The sequence below is a fragment of the Pyxicephalus adspersus genome, chromosome 5 (genome assembly GCF_032062135.1).
Source record: "Pyxicephalus adspersus chromosome 5, UCB_Pads_2.0, whole genome shotgun sequence".
Classification (NCBI taxonomy): Eukaryota; Metazoa; Chordata; class Amphibia; order Anura; family Pyxicephalidae; genus Pyxicephalus; species Pyxicephalus adspersus.
The window spans coordinates 84,542,870-84,567,536 of NC_092862.1; the positions used below are offsets into that span (position 1 = coordinate 84,542,870).

The window sequence follows — 24,667 nt, forward strand, 5'->3', positions numbered from 1 at the left end:
CCAGGCATGAAATCAAGGTCTTAGTTGTGCCTCATGATTGCCTGGTGTGCTCTATGAAGCTCCCTGTCTCATTGAATTCCTACCTCTTTTTACTACAGAGAGCTTTGTGGTGATCTGATATTCTTTTCAGGATTGAGACAGCTGCATATAGGCCTCTTTTTCTATCAGCCACTATAGTCTATTGGTCTGCATATTGTGGAACTGGCTAATATAAGAGAGCATATTGTTTTTTTTCATAGGTAAGCCGTTTTGAATCGTTTGAATTAGGTGTGGTTAGGAGTGGAAATGCAGTTTCAAAGGGCTGCAGGTGAATGGCATCCAACTATCCACATCGTAGCACAGTAGGTAGCATATGCCTCTATGCCTTGGAGTACCTTTAATGTATGTGCCAAACTACTCCCCTGACATTGTTTTTTTTTTTTTACCTTTTTTTGAATTTTGAATTTTAATAAAGCAATAAAACACACTATTCTTGGGAGGAGGGGGAGTACGGAGAGGGGAACAGAAGATAAATGGCAAAATTAGTCTGATTAAATTACAGAATAAAAGAAAAAGGAAAAACCCTATACAGTAATGATATAATTGAGAAGAACAAATCAAGAACCCAACCGTACCAGAAATTAGTGGACAACATCGTGCAAAGTCAGTTTTGGCGTCTCAGAGGACTGTTAAGAAAATTTAAGTATATACCATGTGGAGTAGCAAAAAGGTGCCAAAATCTGATTTTGTGTTGAGACAGAGAATGTGTTATGTGTTTATTATTAGTTTCTGCGATTTTTTGCAGGATTTCTGCAATTTTGGGGGGAAGAGAATCGACCCATACCGAAAGAAGTACACATCTTGCTGCCAACAAACACACCGATATCCACGCTCTTGTTCCCCTTTCATGTACGACCTCCGAAACAACACCCAAACAGACACAGGGAAGAATTAGTCGGTACAAAATGAGTGAATATACTGCAAAATCTGTGGCCAATAATGTGAAATGAGAGGGCAGGACCAGAGACGGTGCACCAATTTAGCAGAGGGTGCTTAGCATTTTTGCTTCGCCCCAATCCCAACCCCTCTTGGGGTCAAAATACTGTGTATGCTCTGTGGAACATTTTAAAGTGGGATTCCCTCCAGGTCTCATTCATTTTGGCTTTCCTTACTGTGCAATACCCTTAACGTTATCTGGTCTTTAGCAGGTCTTTTAGTAAATTTAGTTTAATACAACCTTAGATCAACAACAACATATAACATTTGAAAATTTTGGTAATATTTTGCAAAATTTGGGACTCCCACTCCGCACCCTCTACCTATACGTTCCTTACTCTTAATAAAGAGCTGTGGTTGTTAGTATAATTACCAACATATAACAAATTAAACAGTGTAATTTTTAATTTAACAAACACTTAAAGTTAAAATGCAGGAGCGGTGTATGAAAACTTAAGTACAATTCCATTGGAGTTGAAAGTGGCAAGGGACCCAAGAGAGTCCTCAGGAATCATGGTAAATGTTAATGACAGTACAATTAAAAAATGACTTAACAAGTATGGCTTGTTTAAAATAGAATAGCCTCTTCTCTCTAAAAAGAACATGGCACCACTGCCTAAGTTTGCAAAGTTGCATATGAACAAACTACAAGACATCTGCAACATCTGGACAAGTAAGACTAAATTGGGAAAAATCAGTACAAACACCCCATGCCAACTGTCAATCATGGTAGTGAAGGAGTGATAATTTTGGCTTTTCTTGCAGCCACAGAACCTAGGCACTTTGCATTCTTTGAGTAGACTATAAACTCCTTTGTGTATCAAAGTATTCTAGACTCAAATGTGGGGTCATCTGTGTGACAGCTAAATCTTGGCTAAAATTGGGTCTTGAAACAATACAATTATCAGTTCTCAGACAGATTGTCAGAAAAAAAATAAAGGTGCTGCCAATGCCCAGTCAAAGTTCAGACGTCAACTTGAAAAGAAATGCCGTGGCAGACTGCGAAGCAAAATGTAGTGAAGGCATGGTGGTTGGGTTCCCTCACTGTGGCCTAACTTCTTTCTGGTCTTTGGATTCTATCCTCCCTTCCTGTCTTTTGCCCCCTTTTCTGATTTGCCTAGCAGTATGGGCCGAGGTTATCCTAGTCCTCTTTGATTGTTTAATAGCCACACAGTTTCATGGGCTCTCTGAACTTAGATAAAGTTGATGCCTTGTTTTGGAAGCTACATGTATCCTTAACTGAGGACCTTTGTAAAGCATATCTACATTACTACTACTGATACTACTTGTGCTTATGTATTCATGCATCTCTAGGCAATTATGTTTTTTCTTTATTTCCTAAATACTATAGTTGTTGTCCCTGATATTTGTTATTCTCAATGTTTTTAAACATTTATTAAACAAAAAAACAAAATAAAATGATGTGGCAGGAGTGATGTGCAAAAACAAATGCCCTCAAACCTCAATGAACTGAAACAATGTCATAAAGAAGAGTGGTCCCAAAATTCCTTATGATGTGAAAATTATTACTTCAGGTTATTACTGCTAAACACACTGTAATCAAGTGAGTATCCTAGGCATTCTAATTTTAACTTGTCTCTGTGATTCAGTAGCACAAGCAACAGACCACCACACATAGCACTCTACTCTACAGTGAGGAGAAAAGAGGGGGTGATGACCTTGGGGAAGTATGTTTTCTACACAAATTGAGTAGACTTTTATCTATATTCAAGCCTACACTATATTTATTTGATAACATGTGTTTTTAAAGATAAAGGGGCATAACAAATATCAAACCAACTAGAATGTACAAGAGAGACAAAAAAAACATAATAGAGGAAAAACAAGTGTCAAATCCCCAACCATTACTAAAGTCTATCGAAACAAAATTACTAAACTAATATCAACAAATATCAAACATAATCCTTACTGGGCAATAACACAGGTTCATAATGAAGCTACACATAAGATTTATTATATAGAGCAGTGGTCCCCAACACCCAGGCTGTGGACTAGTGCCAACAAAAAAAATGAAATTACCTTCAATCCGGCAGAGCAGTCAATCCGTCTGGAGGTTTCTTCCATCGAGCCCCGTGTTGCCCCGGTATGCTCGAGCATGCGCAGAAGGAGTAGCCAAGAGCCTCCCGCGATGAGTGGAGGGTGTTGCAATTATAAAAACAGAAAACAAACACCTTTACATTACATAAAAGGGTTGTCTACCCCTTTATGTAAAGTGAAAATTTTGAGTTTAGGTACGCTTTAACTTGTCTCTAGGTGGTACTATATGCTATTGAATTATGAAGTGTACATAGTTTTTCACACATGACTTCTCTGTTTTGCTTTTTGACATTGAAAACCAGGAAAAATCATCTGCAAATAATATTTCCTGAATCTGAGGTTTTCTATCTTACTTACACTTTTTGAGTGGGAAAGATTGGGAAAACCTTTGTCAGGTTTCTCTTGCTCTGTGATTCCTATAGCAAGATTTTTATTTACTTTTTATCTAAGTAACTAGTTCCACAAAGATGGGAACAGAGGGTAAATCTCGCAAATGGGAACTCATCAACAACAATACAAATTTTGCATGAGCCTAAACTGATGTAAAATTTTTCGGAAAAAAAATACCTTAACTTTAAGATACAAAGCCTATTTGCATATAACAGCTACTGAGCCACCTATAAGTCATTGTTTACTGACAACTACAGTAGTAATAGAAAAGGAATGTCAAACATACATCAGCAGCTTTTTGTTGCAAATTGTATTTTTTTCCTTGCTAAGAAAATTATCTATTAATTACTGGTGTCATTTTGTTTCAAAAACCTGAAGAACCTTAAATCGAACTCAACCTCTACTTTTTTACTTTACATAAAAGGGCAGACAACCTTTCTATGTAAAGTAAAAATTGTCTTTTTTTTGTTGTCACCGAGGCAAACTGAATGGGAGCACAGAGCCTCCCAGGATACCTACGTCACACTTCCCGAAAGGATTTTGGCTTCTCATGCATGTGTTGACAGGGCATTTTTTCCAGTAAGGGGAAAGAGATGCCAATCTCACACATGGGCAGTGAGATCGGTTTTCTTTTTTTTCTTCCCCTGTACAGTGGGCTACGTAACCCGATCTCACACCTGCGCAGTGCGAGATCGGGTGACATAGCCAGAAGACCGGAAAGGACTGATGATGGTTATGCTGGGATGAAGAAGAATTCCAGGACAGCACAGGACCAGATTGAGGAAAGGTCCAGTGCCATCAAGGGATCTGCGGGATTAAAGTTAGGTGTGCTATTTTTTTTTACTTTAGTTACCTTATAAACAGATATTTTTAAGCATGTCAATAACCCTTTTTTTCTATTATAGAACATACATACACTGGTTTGTCAGCATCTGTGGTCCTTTTTGCAAACAAATAAACAAATTATATACACTAACATAAAACATTTATATTTTTTTCAGGGAGTTTGGCTGGCGAGATCCAGAACTTCCAGAGGTAATACAAATGTTGCAGCACCAGTTCCCTTCTGTTCAGTCAAATGCAGCTGCTTATCTCCAGCATCTTTGTTTTGGAGATAATAAAATTAAAGCAGAGGTAAGTAATGTATTGAAAATTTACAGCTGTTTGAAATGTTGTACATGTACTTATGATATATTACTACGATATATGTGCAAACTTAAATCTACACATGTTGGTTGTGCTATCATCACCTGCTGTAAACCTGTTCAGAGCTGCATTTATATGGGAACATGACTTTTTTGTTAAACTGCTGGGCATCTTTAGGGTATATCCTAAAGATCCTGTAGGGTATATCCTAAAGATATCTGTCACTGGAAAGAGACAAATTGCATTTTACAGCAACTATGAGAGTTGAGTTTGCAACCTCCACGCTCATTTTATTTTGGGTCAGTCAAATCCTGCTTTTAACTTAGTATTTTTACTGTTCCTCTTTTTTTACCATTACATTTATCTTGGGGCCAACTGTCCCATTTATAAATGTTTGGATTGGTTGTGTTCAGGATTTTTGGTTCCAGTAGTTTGGTACATGGTATACCCTTGCCCCTTGCCAACACTTTTGTTCTTGACATATTACACCATAGTTGCTTTTGGCACATAATTATTGCTTGAACTAAGACCAAAAAAATTGTATAATTTTAATCACTATTATTGTTATAAACTAGTATTCATATTATATTATATTACTAGTATTATATATATTATTCAAAATAGCATCAGGAGTAAAAACTGAGGCTGGGTTAAGGTTGTAGAACTGGATTTAGTAAAAAAACAACAAGGCAAAAAGCATTGTTTAAGTCAAAACTTTTAGAAAAAAATGTTAAAAAAAAAAATCCAACTTAGTTTTGTCTTTCTACATATGTCATCCATAAACAATAGGTAACAGAAAACGTGATATAGAATCAGTGCAAGATGGTACAGGACTCTTGAAAAAGTACATTGAATGTACCGCTCAGTACCCATTCAGTACTGGAATCACAAGGATGTGGGTACAAAGTTAAACATTTTCTGGACAAAAATCTGAGACAATTCCTGGCAATCATTAACATGTACACACACAAATTTACAGGCATTTATGCACTTTCAGAGTTTTCCCTGTGTTGGAGAAAACCTGTAAGAATCAGGAATACCAATACCTAAGTCAAGAGAGTTTGGTTCATTTGGAAAGAAATCCTGTATTCCCCCCAAATACAAAAGACACCTAAACCCAGATTAATTCATGACCCAGAGTATAAAGAGTTTAATTTAAAAAAAGACATGTATTTAGTTAGGCTAGTGTTTTTTACAAGCAGTTTTTGTGGTTTTACAGTTAACATTAGACCAAATACCGTATTTTTCGGACCATTAGACGCTCCGGACTATAAGACGCACCAGGTTTTCCGCACGGGAAAACAAGAAAAAAAAAATTAATTTGATTTCCCCTGAGATCCAGCGTGCGGCACTTGTGCCCGCCCATGAAGGCGGATACAGGTAAGTAAAAAAATATGCATTCGGACCATAAGACGCACCCTGATTTTCCCCCCACTTTAGGGGGAAAAAAAGTGCGTCTTATGGTCCGAAAAATACGGTAGGTCTATTTAAAATCCTTGACAGGAGGTGGCAGTATTGTAACGCATTTTGTTGACACTCAAGTGTAGTCTTCAGGAGTGACTTTTAAAAAATGTATTTGGAAAAAGATGACATAAAGCAAATAATTAGTAAACTCACAGTCTGAGGAACAAACTGTCTAGGGTGCAATTTTGGTAAAGAAAAATGATGAATAGGATAGGAAAGGGTAAAATATAAAAAAAATGGTGGGGAAGGAAAAAGGACAATGGCTGGAGGGAAATAGCCCTCCCTTGACAGACTGCTGTAATCCAGAGCTCTAGAACTTGTATTCATGGAGTGATCAGTATAGAGCCCAAAGAATCATGTACTCATGAGGAAATCAACTCTTGTATGGCCATGGTATTGTTACCTGAATCAAACTATGGAGAAAGTACAGATTTGATATACAGCTTGCTGGAATGCATGCTTTTGCAGCATTGAATTGGGAATGTACCATAGATTGTCGATATTGCTTACTAGATGTTCCAGAAACATGGAGTAAGGCCAATCCAGGTATAGTGTGGATATCTACTTTGGTAAGGCTATGAAAATCCTTGCCACTCTTGACTAATTGATAGTACAATTTGTTTGTAATTCAATTCGTGCCTTATAGCCTAAATTATTATCGATCAGAGAATTCTATCACACTCCCACATGTGAACAAACAGGTGGGTGGCAGGAGGCTAAGATGAAAAAAAAATAGTCAAACAATTGTGTGCCAGTAACTGTTAGGCTCTCATGGGATCACCCAAGGCGCAGAGTCTAAATGACAGCTGGTCTTCACCAGGGAATGCCGCAAGCGTTGATGAGCTGATAGCCTTGCGAGACCACTGGGCTCTTTTCCTGCAAGGTGTCACCAGGTCCCAGCCCTCCGGGTCACCATACCTGTGGAGGAAGGACAGAGAGGCTTTGATGTGGAAACAGACAGTGTCCCACATGTGAGAAAGGGGTCTGTGGTGAAAAGGGTTCAGAGCTAATGGCAGGCAAGCTTAGTCAAAGGTCCAAGCGAGTGATCAGAGCAGGCAGCAGGCAAGCATATTCCAGTTCCAGGCAAATGATCAGGGCAAGCAAAGCATAATCCAGGCCCAGGCAAAAGTCAAGGCAAGGCATCAGGCGAGCGTAATCCAGGTCCAGGTCCAAATGGTCAGAGCACAATAGCAAATGAGTACAAATGCTGAATAGCAAGATAAATAGTGCAAAGTCACAGCACAAGCCACAATTACTGCTAGGGCTTAAATAGCGTTTGCCCCTTTACGGAGTGTGTGCATGATCTTCCACAGACATGTGAGGCTGCATACTATATTAGGCAGACACAGAGAGCAGGGGCTAAGCTTGGCAGCTTGGCGGGGCAAATGACAGGTAGTGTGACAGTAACTCAATTAAAGTTTTCTCAAAATATTCAAGGTTGTCACCACTTTGAAGATCTATATTTGTAGAACTGAGGTAGGGGCAAAAATACAATTCTGAAAGTCTAGACAGGTTAGCAGCTATGTAAGTACCCAGATAGCGAACAGAGGTTGACACATAATACAATTAATAGGAAATTTGTTTTCTTTAAATGTTAAATTTAATGTCTAGTGTTTGATGCCTGTTAAGCTGTCCCCTCTCTGATGGCTTCTGTTTACAGCGATGCTGGTAGAGCACGTAACACATGCAACTCAAGCATGTAGTTAGATCACTCTCAAAACTTTATTGATTGCACACAGCTTATATTCCAGTTCAAAGGCATGATCAGTGAGTCCATGATCGCATGACTACAGACAACTAGCAGACATGACAAATGTCCTTGTGGTTCTCTTGGAACAGGATATTCTTGTCAGGAGAACAGATACATGGCTGAAGGGAGGAAGGGGAGAGATCCAAGGCAAAAAGGGGAGAAGCAGAAATTAGTTTACTGATAAGAAGAGTACAACTAGTTTCAACATATTTCATTCATCTACAGAGCTCTGCTATGCTGATACAGAACACATGTCAGAGCTGTGACATGTGTTCTGTATCTGTAATACATGTGACAGCTCCTCTAGGGCTGTAGGAGTAATCAGGAGAGTGGAGCTGTCAGCATACTAAAGCTCTGCTGACTGCTGTGCTCCCTGATTGGCTGAGGAAAGGGAAATCCTGATGATGCTTGAGCTGTCATCAGGGTTTCCTATTTCTCAGCCAATCACAGAGCACTAGAGATGAATGGGCACAAGTCTCCCATTCATGTCTAGTGCTGAATGGCAGAGAAACGTAAAACCTCAGCCAATCACAGAGCACTAGGGGTGAATTGAGAGGCTTTTCCTCATTTAACCCCCAGTGCCCTGCAATCCCTCACTGTCAGGAGGATTTCCAGGGCTGTGTTCATTGCAGCCCTGGAAATCATCCTGTCATTGGGATAACCTGTAAAAAAAAAAGTTTAATTACACAAACACAAACACATTAATAAAATAACAACATTTACAAATTTATATACAAATTTAACATTAAAGCCTAGTCCTATTTTTTACATATATTTTAACCCTTTCAGGGAATGAGTAAGGGGTTTTATGTACCCCTGTACTCATTCCCCAGGGTCGGTGGTGGAGATCTGGGAGTCACCTTATTAAATTGGCTGACGATCTTTCACTATCGTGTCTACAGTCGTTCAGTGATTGTGCATGTTTCTGCGGTACACTTTCTCCTTTACATGTCCCTCCCTGCATCGTTCAAACGATTGTGTCTAGCGTGTGGACACTGTTGGTGGATTATATTTGAACGATCATATTGTTACAGCATGTACAGAATTGTGCACAATATGATTGTTCAAGTATAATTGTGCATAATCGTTGATCAGTCATAATCGTTCGTTTTCTAACAATAATTATTGGAAGTGTTTACCTAGCTTTAGCCTAATATTGATGTGACAGGTGCTCTTTAATATTCATGTGTTTCCCCGATTTTAGGACATCCCCATTAAGTAAGCCACCCCCCGATTTTTAAAAAAATAATTAAAACAAGACACTCACCCGTTTATAAGACAGCTCCAGATATGTGATCCTGCGTGTGTGTCCTTTATGCTGGCTGCAGCGTGTGTGTCTTTGATGCTGGCTGCAGGGCGTGTCTATTCCTGAGCCAAACTGAAAGTAAAAAGCCTGCACACGTGCCCCCGCGATTCTGAACAAGGAAGCAAGCTGCTGATCCCTGCCCTAACGGAGATCCCTGCACTTAATTACGGGTAAGTGATCAGAAGGGGACAATGGAGTCAATGGAATAGAGTGATCAGAAGGGGACAATCATTTCATAGTGATCAGAAGGGGACAATCATTTCATAGTGATCAGAAGGGGACAATCATTGCATAGAGTGATCAGAAGGGGATAATCAATGGCATAGAGTGATCAGAAGGGGACAATCAATGGCATAGAGTGATCAGAAGGGGAATATGAACGGCACATGAGTGATCAGAAGGGGACAATCAATGGAACATTAGTGATCAGAAGGGGACAATCAATGGAACATGAGTGATCATGAGTGACTTTCAACAATAAATGTGTACTGTAGTCTTCTTCATTGAAAAATAAGACATCCCCTGAAAATAAGACCCAGGGCATATTTTGGCATTTCAAAAAATATAAGAGAGTGCCTTATAATCGGGGAAACAGGGTACAGGGGTATGTAATAGTGCTATGTATCTTTTTATGTATCCTTTTACAATGTATCTTTTTATGTATCCTTTTACAATGTATATTTTTATAATTTATCTTTTTACATCTGTTTGGAGGCTGTAGAAGCTCTACACAGTCCCAAATTTTTCCTCCCATTGACTTTAATGGTGTTCGACTTTGACATTCGACCACCCGAATAATTTTGCTCTATTCGAACGAATAGCTGCCGAATCGAATAGTAAGCTATTCGACCAACACTAGTCACTATACTCAAATGCTCGCCAGTGCATAGACAGGGTAGAGTCATTCTTTAGGTTATGGCTTGATTGGGGACAAACAAAGGGCAAATCTTGAGGGTGATAGTGGCAAGTTGTTGTAACCCAAACAAGGCAGAATATGACTATCAGGGCTCCGAAACTGCAGATAAGCATCTGGGCTGGTACCCTTGGATCAAGACGCATCATCCTGGTGCTGGATCGGAGGTGTCTTCTTCACTCTTGAAGCGTGTATTCAGGAGGGTCCTTCACTGGTTAGCACGGCTGTTCGAGTAATGGCTTGCACAGTGACCAGAGGTCCAAAGAGCAGATCCAAGGATTTGTGCTTGTGCAGAGCTTTAACCAACACTACGCCTCCGGGCTTGAATGGGTGCGTCCGTTGATCTGTAGGGAGAGGAAAAGAGAGAGATATCTCAGTAGTTGCTGTTTAGCTTCTCAATGAACTTAGCTACATATTCATTCTGATGTCCTGTGAGGTGGCGAAAGACTGTAATTGTGTTAGAAGTGTGTTGGTTTCAGTGGAAGCTGGGATGGCAAGCAGAAGTGTATGGGGAGGGCTAGTGGTGGGTGTTGTAGACTGAGCAGTGGCTTTGGCATGAAAATTGGCTAGTCTGTTGCACCTGGCATTGAAGGAATTGAAAGAAGTGTGTGCTTGACATTTGACAATGGCTATTTGATTAGGGAGGTGAATGGCTTGTAAAAGAGTGCTGAATGGATTTTCCATCAGCTGTGGTAAAACCTCTTTGCTGCCAAATGGCCCGAAAATCATGTACAACTCCAAAAGCATAGCATAGCAGTGAATATGTTTATAGCTTTTCCTTCTATAATTTCACAGGCTCTAGTGAGTGCTATCAATTCTGCGGCTTGGGAAGAGTTACCAGAGAGTGGGGGGGGGGGGGGGGGGGGGGGGGGGGGGGGGGGGGGGGGGGGGGGGGGGGGGGGGGGGGGGGGCTTAAAGGACTGTGTCTGGGAGCTGTAAATCACTGATGTGGCCCTTTAAGACCTAAGAGGGCATTGAGCACAGTGACAGGACTGCTGTTAGCAGAAGCATCATTTACAGTTAATCCTGCAGTGGATGTTAGGAAACTTCATAACCGGACAACCTTTGTGCTGTTATGTGTTGAGTGGTTAAATTCTTAACCAAGTGTAGTATAGCATAGGATGTGTAAAGTATCGTCTCGTGACCCCAAAGTTAGAAGAGACGCTTTCTACAGCTATTGCGCACACTGCCAGCACACGCAGACCGGCTGGCATACCTTGCACAGTAACAGACAGTGTCTTAGAGATATATGCCCCAGGCCTCAATCTCCCCCCATGCATCTGAGCAAGCACAGCAATTGGTTTTACAATTTTCTCTAGCATACAAAACAAATGATACATTGAAATTCAGTCTTCCCAATGCAGGGGCGAAGGTCAGGGATTCTTTTAACATCAAATATGCTTTAGTCATTTCATCAGACCATTGAATGTTATTAGGGGCACTGGGGGTGGTACTAGCACTGAGCTGTGAGTCCCAATACGAGAAGTCAGGGATCCAGTGTCTGCAAAAATTGATCATGCCAAGAAAACTGAGCAGCTGTTTCTTTGTCTGTGGGCAAGGAAGACTGGTAATGGCATGTACATGGCTGGGGGCTAGCAGCCGGGATCCTGGGGTTAAAAGCATTCCCAGGAATGTGACCTGTTGCAGACAAAACTGAAATTTTCTGCGACACCCTCTGTCCTTCCTTTCCCAAAAAAACACAACAATGAAACAGTATCCTTCTGACATGCCTCCTGCGACGGGCTACACAACAATAAATTAACACATTGTAGTAAAAGTGGCTGCCAGTTGGCAAGGACCTGCTGGAGCGCAATTGAGAAAACTGCGAGTGAGTCAACAAAACCCTGGGGCAAGCGACACCACGTGTACTGCTGTCCCATGAAATTGAAAGCCATAAGGGGCTGAGTCTCAGGTGATAATGGTATGGAGAAAAATGCATTGGCCAAATCAATAACACTGTAAAATTGGGTCTCGGGCGGTACTCCTGTAAGGATGGTACTAAGGTCTGACATGACTGATGTTAGGGGCGTAACCAGCTTATTGATGGCTCTGAGATCCTGTGTAAAACAGTATGAGCCATTTGGCTATTTGACAGGATTTAATGAAGTATTGTAAGGAGAGCAAGTCTTCTTTACTAAGTTTGCCTTGCTGGCAGAAAGATTAAATCATGGGTGATAAGGAATCTTCCTTGTCTTTGGCTAGGGGGTACTGCTTTTGGTATATTGGTGTATGTGGTTTTGTGAGTGCTGTATATGGGGTGCAGTCCAGGAAACCCACTTCATATGGTCTGCTGGACCATGTGCTGTCAGGAACTGAAAAATCCAATAAAGGCAGTTGCAAGGTTGTATTGACATTAATCCCTCCCTTTGGGTCAACAGCCAGTGACACTCCCAGATATCCCATCAGGTCTCCTTCTAACAGGTTGACTGGACAACTAGTTAATACCTTGAATGAGTGATGTGTAATGTATTCTCCATGTACCGTACATATGGGGATATGAGGTGTGCATCTTGTAGGGGTGATGACTCCGTTTATTCCCACAGAGGGCCAACCAGGTGTAGATGGACCAGGATCGGAGGACAAAACAAGTCGCTCCTGTGTCTACTAAGAAGTCTATCAGGAATTGTCTTACTTTTAATATGATTATTGGGTTTTCATCAGCCTGGTTAGAGATCTGTAACATAGTGGTGGTGGAGTCTTCCTGTGGGCATCCCTATGCTTGATGTGGTTTGCCTCCCCATTGTATGGGGTACTTTGGGGCAGGGTGGTTGTAATTGTGAGCTGAATTTGGCTGCATTGCTGCATTATGTGGTGCTGTTGTACTGAGTGCTGTTGGTGTGTAAGGCAGTCCCTGGCCCAATGACCTTCCTGTCCACAGGCAAAACATGCTCCGGGTTTCCCTGAATAATGGAGTCCCTGCACATGGGGCTTTGACGGTTTAGTTATTTCAAAACATCCTGCCGCATCTTTAGTTAACAATCGTCCCATTATATCCTGCGGGGGTAATATGCTCCAGTTTTCGATAATCATTTTGGCAGTTTTAGCGTGTTCAGGGATTAATCAGTGACTGTGTAAAAACAACATTCAAATCTCCTCCTAATCCTAGACCTGCCCCTTCCTTCCACACTTTCCTAAAACCTTTGAGCATAATCACTTACTGTTTCTCCTGCTTTCTGTTTGCATGCTAATGCTGTAGCCATTGATTTTCAATCTCAATGTATCCTAACAAATTCATGATGCACTTGATCCCAAATAATTTGATATTGTTGCTCAGTAATGAGGGGATAGTGCTTTACAGTGGTCTCGTCTGGAGATGGTATTTTTAGGGCTGGTATCCTGTGTTCTCCTTTGTGTTTCTGCTATAACTAGAAATTCATTTCCCTCAGCATCCAGCAAATTTTTTGTTTCTGGTATGGAGGGGCTGCTGGACGCTGAAATGTAGCTGCTGCATTCTCACTGCTGCTCTTCTCCTTTCTTTCTTTGGTAACTGACAATCATTAGCCAAATAACCTCCGCAGTCAAAATGATACATTACACTCCATAAGCTCCTGCTCTACGGTTAACAAAATCAACAGGAGTTTCCCCTGGAAAATTATAAGGAATATCCTCATCACTGGGTGACATGGCTGTGAGTTTTCGTTTCTGTCTGATTTTAATGCGTTTCTTTACATGTTTTTTATGTGTATCTGCGAGCTGTTCCTCCTTTGTGAAATTCACCTTACCTTGGGTATTCCCCACAGTTGCAGTATAAATTACAGTATAAATATCAGAAAGTTGTACACAGTTATTGTTAGTTCAGTTGGTACCTGCAGTGCTCACTGACATCCTGTTCCCAAGACCGCTTACCAAAACGCAGCTTAGGTCACGTTACTGCTTGCCCGAAGCAACCACAGCAGTAAGGATTGACCCAACCTCACCTTGGTAACCAGATTAGTACACAAACTTATCTTATATACAATATTTCTTACACTTCTAAATTATTGACACCAAAATTCTTTCCCCTCATACAATAAAACAAAGGCCATCAGTGTGCACAAATTCAAAAAAAAAATTTCCCAAATCTTTTGCTAACTAAGGACCCAGTCCTTCTGTGAGGGAGTCTACACAGTGCTTAGGTTCGTAAGATATCTACGAGGACACGGGAGGGCAGAGGTAGAAAAGAAAATGTCCACTTACCTGATCCTGGTTCTTTTAGGATAGGAAGATATCCCACTTCTGATGCCAAATTGTTAAGGCAGTCTCCTACTGATCCCTGATTAGCTGTCCCTCTCTCTGATGGCTTCTGTTTACAGCGACGCTGGGAGAGCACATAACACAGGCAACTCAAGCATGTAGTTAGATCACTCTCAAAACTTTATTGTGTGCACACAGCATGTATACCAGTTCAAAGACATGATCAGTGCATGATCCCATGACTACAGACAACTAGCAGACATGAAAAATGTCCTTGTGGTTCTCTTGGAACAGGATATTCTTGTCAGGAGAACAGATAAATGGCCGAAGAGAGGAAGGGCAGCGTTTCAAGACAAAAACGGGGGGAGCAGACATTAGTTTACTGATAAGAAGATAACAACTAGTTTCAACATAATTCAATCATCTACAAAACCTAACAAAAGCACAAAAAAAATTAACTTCAAGACTCAGCAAAGTTCCTCAGCTCCTTACAATCCTTTAAAAGTCACAATATCTTTATGAATTTGGCAACAAAAGCAGCTGAATGTTGGCAAATGCTCGCCGTTACAAATACTCATGTTACTGTCCACCAACGCGGAGAAGGCCTTCGACCGCGTCGGTTGGCAGTTTTTGGACCAAACAGTTTTACACACTGGTATGGGACCCAACATGATGTCATGGATTCGAGCCATATATTCACGCCCTACTGCCACGGTACAGGTAAACGGGGTACACTCTACTCCTTTTCAGAATAGGACATGCCAGGGTTGCCCACTGTCGCCGCTGATTTTCATTCCACCCCTTGAACCCCTACTCCGCACAATTAGGTCCCCGCAGAACATAGAGGCTAACGGTCGGTTCTAAGTGCCAAAAAATTGTGGCATGTGCCTTAGAAGAATACGACTCCCTCTCCAACTTTAAGATTATTCTTTCTAAGTCAGCTGCCCTCAACATTTCGCTACCTGGTCCACAATGTGATCACCTAGTGCGCTCGTTTGCCTTTAGTTAGGAGCCCCATTCACTTCAATATTTAGGAATAAAAATAACCCAGAACCTGTCTAATCTATTCTCCAATATTTATCTACCCCTCCTTAGTTCCCTCCAAACAGACCTCCACAAATGGGACCAGAAGGCCTTCTCCTGGATGGGACGTATCAATATAATTAAAATGAGCATCCTGCCCAGGTTCCTATATGTATTTCAAACTCTCTCCATCAATGTAACTAGGTCGTTTTTCAAAATCCTCTGTGCTAAAATCTTTAGCTTTATCTGGCACAATAAGGCCCCTTGTGCGACCGAAGCTTGCCAGAGGGCTGGGAGTCCCTAACTTTTTTTATTATTATTTAGCAGCTCACCTAGCTAGAGTTGTAGATTGGTGCCGTAATGGTAGATCCAAGCAATGGGTAATGTTAGAACAATGCTCCTCCCCCTTCCCTTTATATTCCTTACCATGGCTCCAAGTCTCCGCTGCTCCCACTCTTAAAGCACACCCCACGATAGGGTACACTTGGGAACTATGTGCTCACTACCTCCACAAACTGGGCCTTTCGCCCTTTCCATCTCCATTATTTTCCATTCTTGGGAACCCAGCCTTTCCACCGGGCCTGGAGGACCACATTTTTGCTAACCTTTACGAAAAGGGGATTTTCAGAGCAACTCATTTCCTTACTTCACGGAGGTGGGTTGGGAGAGCTGAGCTGACTTTGGCGTCTCTAGATTTTGAATCAGATTACTGGCGCAGCTCTCCTACTATCTTTAGTGCCTCTGGAATTGTTTGCCAGATCTTTTACACTGTTTGAGCAGCTGTGTGTGGGCAACATGCCCTTTCCACACTTTATACCCTTCTACAAGACTCCCACCCACAATCTTTTCCTTCCTATTTTTTGGAGTGACCGAGGACCAGAAACGTACGATCCTGAAATGAAGCCATTAGGCATTCATTAGCAATAGGTTTCAGGAATCCAACTTCAAAATCCCATCCTGGTGGTACCTTACCCCAGAAAAACCACATAAACACATACCGGAAGTATCAGTTCAATGCTGGCGATGCCAATCGGCACTTGGATCCTTCCTACATATATTTTGGGACTGCCCTGCTATCCAATCTTTCTGGTCCTCGGTTAGGGATGTTTCCCAACACATGACAGATTGCCAGATCCCGGAGGAACCAGCCTTATTTCTTCTACAACACAATCCTTTTTCAGAAAAAATGTACAGGAACTTGGTGCTCAGACACTTGGTTGTGGCTGCAAATTCATGTTTCGTGGCTTACTGGAAGAAGGCAGATCCACCTCCCATTCAGTTATGGCTGCGAAGGATCAACGAGATCCATCACATGGAAGACTTGACTTCCTCGCTACGAGGAACCGGTAGAAGATTTTTCAATACGTGGTTTTTCTGATCTCAATTTCTTCTGTTGGCAGAATACTCTAGCTACCTGGGCCTATCACCATCATCATCTTGACCAATAGCAACACTACTTCTTGCACACTCCTCCCCCGTCCCCATCTTAACCCCCCTCTCTGACCTCTTGGTACTATCACAGGGTGGGAGTTACGCTTTTAAGGGCCACATTGACACTTCTCCAAGATTTCCAAGTTAACCAGACATACCTTGATTCAATGGTCCCTGGGACTATGATAATTTTTTGGTTGTTATTCTCTGACTTTGCTCTCCCTTTCATTGTTACTTGTTTTCCAGATACCTCATGACGAGATACAGGTATTAAGAACAACCTGATCACAGTTATATAAGTGGAATATTAATTTTTCTTACTTAATTTTGTTTTCCGTTTTTGTTTTTGGAATTGTTGCACTATTTTATACAATTTTATATTTTGTATCTTGTACTGTTGTATTTTCAATTGTTTAAATCCTTTGCTGTAATGTATCCCCCCCACCTCTACCTCTAAATCCAATTTCCTTCTAAACCCCCCCCCCCCCCTTTCCCTTTTGTTGTAAAACCCTAAATAAAAAAAATGTTTAAAAAAAAGTCACAGCATCTGACTCTGACTATAGTAATATTGTGCAATATTGACAAAAACTAGACCACAATTGCCCCCAACGATAGCAAGGGTCATTGTAAGGGGAGAAGGCCTTATCACTACAACATGACCCCTGTGTTGTGGTTTTCTGCATACAGGGAGCTTATTGAAGTTTGGAACCCCTTTTAGTAAGGGGGAAATAGATGTTAACATACAGCACAACTATTGTAAAACTATTGTTATCAAGATAGAAAATAATGGGACATCTATCAACTGTATCCCCTGATAGTAGTAAAAATATAACAGGTTTTTATTCATTCACACTTTTTCTAGAACTTTAACTTTAGGCATACAGTATGCCCATAGGGTTAGTTAAAATATTTTACTAGTATTTGAAACATTTAGTTGCTTTTTGTGCATTAACATTCACTTCTCCCACTTCCCACTCCACTGAACATCACAATTCATGAGAATGCATCCCTCAAAGTCTGCTGGGAGACCAACACTTTCTGGAATGCTGAATTCCTTAGTCTCCCACATCTCCCTATTATTTTTTTTCTGCTGACCTCCATATCACCATTGTCTCCCCTGTTACTCTTTTCACAGCTTAAAATATTTGGATGTTCCTTTATAGTCATTCGTCACCTAGACTGATTTGTTAGTAAGAATTATCTACATATTTTCCTGAGCATGTAAAATTTGCTGAAACTGCACTACATGCTCTACATCAGTGTTTCTTGACCTTTTTAACATATATGAACTCCTTTAAATAACGTTCAGGTCTTTAGTGATCCCTGCTATATTTACTATATCCACAACTCGTAGTACATTAGTGTGGTGGTCAGTAGGGAGAATGCCCTTCTACATTGCTGGCCAATTGGAAGGACGCTACTGCTCAAGGAACACCTTGCAACCTTTAGAGGAGTCCTAGGGTTCCATGGAACCCTGGCTGAGAAACACTGCTCTACATGTTGGAGGAATTGTGTTTTCTGTTTTACCCAATGTATGATCCAGCAAATGATAAATACATTTTATAGGAAAACTGCTCCTTAAAGAGCTGTGTATAGTATTTTACATGTTTTTGCTTTATTGAAACAATAGAAACTATTTTTAGCAGTAGTAGTATAGAAGGGTTTCTTTAAGAAACTGGTATGTGTATGAACATTTGTGTTACAATATTTTTTTTCTGATAGAAGCCTATATTAATATTGGACTCAGTAATACGTGAAGAATAAAAGTTATTTACATTACATTATAGTGGTTTAGAAATTGAGTAGAATGTGTTTTCCTTCTTCTCCCTATATGAATCTATGTATGATAATTTTTAAGGTGAGCCACCTCTAAAAAGTTTTTAAACAAATAAGTGGACGAGGAAAAGAAAGAGGTTTGAGGCTCAAATACTTATTTGCAAGGAGTGAAGTGTATTGAAAGAATATTTTATACATATACCATCTAATACACAAAAAACAAATAATGTTTTTTTCCTTCCTGTCCTGTTGGTTTTTCACAAGACAAGATGTAAGTATATATTATACTTGGTACATTTCATTAAAGGTAATAAACATAACTGTACAAACGTTCTTATGACCATGCTGTGGTGTGCAATAATCCAACGCGTTTCGCCACATTTGGCTTCCTCAGGGATATATATTAATGCATGCTTAACGGTCCGTAGTTAAGAACAAATCCCACAAGGGGGTGCTGTATGTGAGGGATCCTTGGTGGTGATATTGCAAAAGTTGGATATATCAGTTTGATCCTTTTCAAGAAGTGTTAGTGTGCCTAATTTTGTAGGGGTACTTTGCGGTGGTTTGGGTAAGTGAAGTTTAACCTTATCCTCCTTAAAAATATCGGTTTGCAAGGTAAGTACTAGAAATTTGGGTAGGGACGATGGGATAGTATAAACCTTACATATAGAGGTTTTGGATCAAGGTAGGTGCGATGGGATGAAATCAACCTTGCACATCAAAGTTTTGGAGGTCAATTTGTAGAGATAAGCAGCTTATAGGTGAATGGATGGAGTATCCTTTGTATAGTTGTCAGCATGTAGAGTTAGAGATCAGCAGCTTATAGGTGATAGGATGGAGTATCCTTTGTATAGTTGTCAGCACCTGGGGAGGGGAGGGGTTAGCAGGGCAATAAATATCAATGTGCACTCAGCTGGAACTAAGGGATAGTGAACAGATAAATCTATGAGGAGATTAAAGTTGGTGCAATAAATTCATCTACAATGGGAGACGTACCATATACAATATCAGATGAGGATATACAATATCAGATAAAGATCATTGTAAACTATTTTATTTTAACAGATGATATTTTTTGTATACAGCAGGAACATTAATAATGCGGACTAGTTCACATATGAAAAAGTCTTAGGGTTTCTTTGAACTCTGACAGAGAGAATAGATCTGCAATAATGTGCATTCAGAATGTGGATCACTCACTAAGCAATGAATTGTGTAAGTGTTAAAAAGGTGTCAGGTTAAAAAGCACTGTGCACCATTTTTTTGGTGCTAAAGTATAAAAAAGAAGAGAAAAAAAATGTAATTTATTATTATAGTCTCAATGTCTGGGTGTGGCCACACCAGCATATCTGATCATGTGCACCATGATACCTTCAACCTTCAAGTTCTTTTTAATTTTACAGTATATTCCATCAGTGCGATTTATGGTGCCTTTTATCTCTATATTAAAAATTAATTCAGTGTTTTTAAATATAGCTATTTTAACAGCATCTCTGCACACTATAACACTATTAATATTAGCAAATAACACTGCAGTGCATCACAAAGCAAATGTCATGCTTGTGGTTTGCTACATAAAAAAAAAAAAGTATTGGTGTCCTACTGGCCCATCCAAATGTCATGCCTTAATGCGTAACTGAAGTTCCACTTCCAAAATTTGTGATCAGGCATTTTTATTCCAATAAGGGACAGGTGATATTTCTTCAGAAATAAAATATACTTACCTGCTTAGTCGCTCTCCTAAACTGTCAATAATAGATTGGCTACTTAACATGGCACATCCCACCATACCCTTGGAGCTGCCAGGACTGAGTGAATTCGCATGCAATTGCTTGGGAGTTAAGTTATCCTGACAATATGGCCAATGATCAAAACAAGAAAGAGAAGAAGGAAGAGGATGGTGGCACCTGCAACAAAATGGGTTAACAGGTGAATGACTTTGAATATTGCAGTCAGGCAGGAAAAATTATTTTATTGTAGAAAGGATATCACCTGCCCCTCTTGAAACATATGACCTGCCTTGTCTCATTTTTTTTGAAAATACATTCACTTGTACTCAGTTATTTTTTTTTGTTTTGTTTTTTGGGTCATTTAGACATTCTTAAGCGGTTTCATTACTTCATGAGATGTGGATGTTAATTTTTAACTGTGGTGGAACAAACTTAAAAAGGTTGATAAAATTTTAATATTTTCCCCTTAGGCACATCATTACTTAGCTGCCATACATATAGAAGCTGTATTGTACACTTCATAGCAAAACACCTTGTATGTAATCTGTAGCACGTATATGTGGTCATTGATGTCAGAATTCAGATGTAATATCTTGAAGTTGAACTCTAGGCAGATATAAAGTACACAGATTAATGCAGTTCTGTGATCATTTATACATAATGTTCATCATTCATTAATTACATTACTTGTATTTTTTTAAATGCAAACTGCAAGTACCTGAATATGACCTTGTATGAGCATTTTGCAGTCCCTGTAAATGTTGTGTAGGTAGTGTAGGAAAAGGAAGTACAGGTAGTCCCAGGGTTAAATATGAGATAGAGACTGTAGGTTTGTTCCTAAGTTGAATTTGTATGTAAGTCGGAACAGGTACATTAAATGTACCTGTTCCGACATAAATGCATTTAGGACAGATGTTTGTCTCAACATGTTATTAGGCAGCATGGTGTCACTTACTGCATAAAATCCTCACTGTGAGTTAATCACAACCAAAGCAAAAAACAAACACTTTATGGAGCCTAGACATTCATTAATTTCTGAAGCAAGCTGTGCTTTGATATGCAAAAAGAAACAACTGCAGAGTTTTTCTTGGCCATTAAAGAGTTACAAGATGTTACAGAAGAGCTCAGTCCTTAGGATCACCCACAACCTCAGCTGTGTTTAGCAAAAGATTTCTTCTGCAAGTCATGCAAACCGCCCCCCATCCCCCATCAAGCCTCTATCCTGTACACGAGCAAGCAGGAAAGCCCCATTCGTATCTAGGAGTCGTCCACATGTCGAATGTCCCTAACTCGGGGACTACCTTTAGTACAAAAAGCCATGTGCTAACAAGAAACGTGATAAAAAGAACTTGTTGGTCAATTATTGTGCTGAAAGAGAAAAAATGCCTGGTCTTTTGGAACATGGCGATCTGTAAACCTAATTTCCTGGACCTAATCCCAGAGAGGTTTCAGTATAGAACACCACCAAAAGATATGTACAATTGTCCCTTGCTACCTGGTACACCTCCAAACGGTGTCTGGTATTGCAGAGTAAAACCTGTGCAAACATACTGGCACTCTATACCATCTGGACAATAATTTGTCCCCTAGTTCCTGGATTTACTAATCAAGGATCTATGGGTTAGATTCACCATCTTAGACCTCCCAAACTACAGAACTGTCTAGTAGGGAAGAGGACCTGATCATTTTCAGGTTTCTTTATATCTATTCACCACCCCACCCTCTAACTAATCAGTGAAAGAAGAAGCAGCACACTGAAGAGCTTATATCTCTATCACTCTTATCTTCTATCACCATACTTCTTTCACTGCAGCACACCAAACTGGTTCCTTTTGCCGTTTGCCTTCCCTCACTGATCTCTGCTGTACAATAGACTTTAAGAAGCTGTACCAAGTCAAACACAGGTACTTACACAACTTGCATATTACATTTTTATGATGTATTATTGATTACACAGCTGCTTTATTGTTTGCCTTTTATATCTGCCTGGATTTAATTTGTAAAGAGACTGTATACTTTAGGTGCCTACTTGCCTTTACTGTGGTTCAAAATGATTTTTTATTTTTTTAATCTTGACCCCAATATTAGTTTCCAAAAGGAAATGCCTGACAGCAATGTGACAGCAATGAAACCAATGAGTTTTTTTAACTAGACCTAAATACTTATCCCTGCACTGCACACTTGCTGTTGAAATTTTGTATATTGTTTGGATATATGAACAAATCACACTGTTGTATTTTATCACTTGAACCACTTACCTTTTTGAATATACTGCTTTACACTATAAGCTATCTGTGTTCTATTTTCTAGAAATATGTGACTCTAAGAAGCAAAATACTGATTTTGCACGGACATATCTTTTATTGTCCACCAAACTCCTTTCACTCATTCCCAACCCTCCATGTGTCATTTGAAGTACACTTCTAAATCTAATCTTACCTTGTAATAATGGAAATATAACCTCTGGTCCTTCTCCCTGTCCTTTTATGACTGGTGTTGCAGAAGTCTGTAGCAAGAAGCAATGCTGATTATTTAGAGATAAATCATTCTAATGTCATTGACACAACTGGGATGAATTTTCTATGTTGCTTTTTAAAGCCAAATGACAAGTTTGTCAGAAGAAAAACTAATTTATTATAGTCAATTTCTTTACTTGCGTTTTGTGTTCTGTAATATAATAGCTACTTTGCTGTCGATCTGTAAAAATGTAGGTGTGTAATTGTTCATTTAATGCATTTCTGCAAAATACATGCACATCTCCCTGTGTTTTACCTCATTAGAATACAATATACACATATACAGAAATACCTGATGATCCCACTATAAGTCTTCTAAACTCTCTAATTCTTGTTGCAGCTGACATATACTGTATTTCTTTGCTGCATTCTGCTGAGATCCCAAGCAGTGTTGGCACTAAGTAAGTTTATTCCTGATGGAATATTCTAGCATCAAGGATGACTGTGCAGGGCTGCCAACATTGACTGGACATTCTGTGTAATAGAAGAGTTATTAAGCCTGATTTATCAACAAAATGCACGTACCCTCGATGTGCGTAAATACACACCGGTCGTCAAATTCTATTAACGGTTGGGGCAGAGTTCTAGTGAACTCGCCTGCCGGATTCCTGCAAAACTCAGCAAAGATCTCGAATACACCAATTAAGATGATTCATTTTCAGGTGATAGCAATTAATTAGCACACACTTGCTCCCAGTTCTGTGAAAAAGTGCTTCTTTTTTATGTTACATTCTACTCATTCACAAACTTGCTTTATTTATAGTTACATTTGTTGCACTAGCTGGATATATACTAAGTAACACTTTCTAATATGTCATCACACAATAGTATGACTGTAAAAAAAAATGTAAACAAACATTTGTGACCTGATTAAAATTTAATTCTAGTTTGGCTTTAGAAAAATCAAATATTTTAGTAAAGGATTATAGACAAACATTTTATAACACATGTATTATAACATGTATACGTATGCATTTTCAATATTACTATTTTAACTGGGGGGGGTAATCAAGTAAGTTTGCTTGGATGGTATGCATTGATGTGATATTTTTTGTAATCCTCATTATTGTTAGTTTCATCTGTTGCTGCAATGTTTTTGTGCCTGGTTTGTAATGCCAGTTTCTGTTGTTTAGCAATTCTTCAGCAATGTGTTGTCATTTTTTCCCACAAGTATTGAGTACAAATGTCTGCATGGTTTCCACTCCAAACTGCTACTTGACCCCCCTCCTTGCCTTTGTCCAATTGTCACATATTGGTATTTGAATTTATTATGTACATAGTCCTTTTCTGAATAAATTGTCATGTTTCCTTTTCTTTGTTTTTTCTTTTTTTCAATAGTCTGACATTTGCACTCATGTTGATTTGCTGTCATACAACTCCTCTATTCATTTGTAGTAGTGTTATTGGTTTGTTCTCATTGTGCCGTATTGTATACAAACACACTTCCACTTGCTGTCCAAACAGGTTGTCAATTAGTTGTGCAGCTGAGTTGCATACTCATTCTAACACACCTGATGGTAATGGAAAGAGGTCCAGGTTGCCAAGCACATCAAACCACATTGATTGCCAAGCTCACAAGCAGGGTCAGGCACTCTTGGAAATGACTAGTGTTGGTCGAATAGCTCACTATTCGATTCGCCAGCTATTCGCTTGAATAGACCAAAATTATTCGGGTGGTCGAACGTCAAATTCAAACACCATTAAAGTCAATAGGGGAAAATTCAGGTTATTTTTCAGGACTGTGTAGAGCTTCTACAGCCTCCAAATACATGTAAAAAGATATACATTATAAAAAGACACATAATACTACCGTGTTTCCACGAAAATAAGACCTACCCTGAAAGTAAGACCTAGCACTATTTTATAAACCTGCCCTAATATAAGACCTACCCCGAAAATAATACCTAGGAGAAAAAGAAAATAAAAGCATACATACCGGTAAATTAAAAAAGTACTCACCGAGACAGCTCCAGATATCTGATCCTGCGTGTGTGTCCTTTATGGCTGGCTGCAGCG

The 24,667-nt window shown here is 39.7% G+C and overlaps 1 protein-coding gene across 1 annotated transcript in view; it reads left to right on the forward strand.

The window, feature by feature from the left end:
* CTNND2 (catenin delta 2) overlaps window positions 1-24,667 on the forward strand; it is a 538,472-nt gene that overhangs the window by 221,324 nt on the left and 292,481 nt on the right. Inside the window, exon 10 of the mRNA XM_072413368.1 lies at window positions 4,425-4,557. Within this exon, the coding sequence (XP_072269469.1) occupies window positions 4,425-4,557 (133 nt within the window). The remainder of the gene's footprint in view (window positions 1-4,424; window positions 4,558-24,667) is intronic.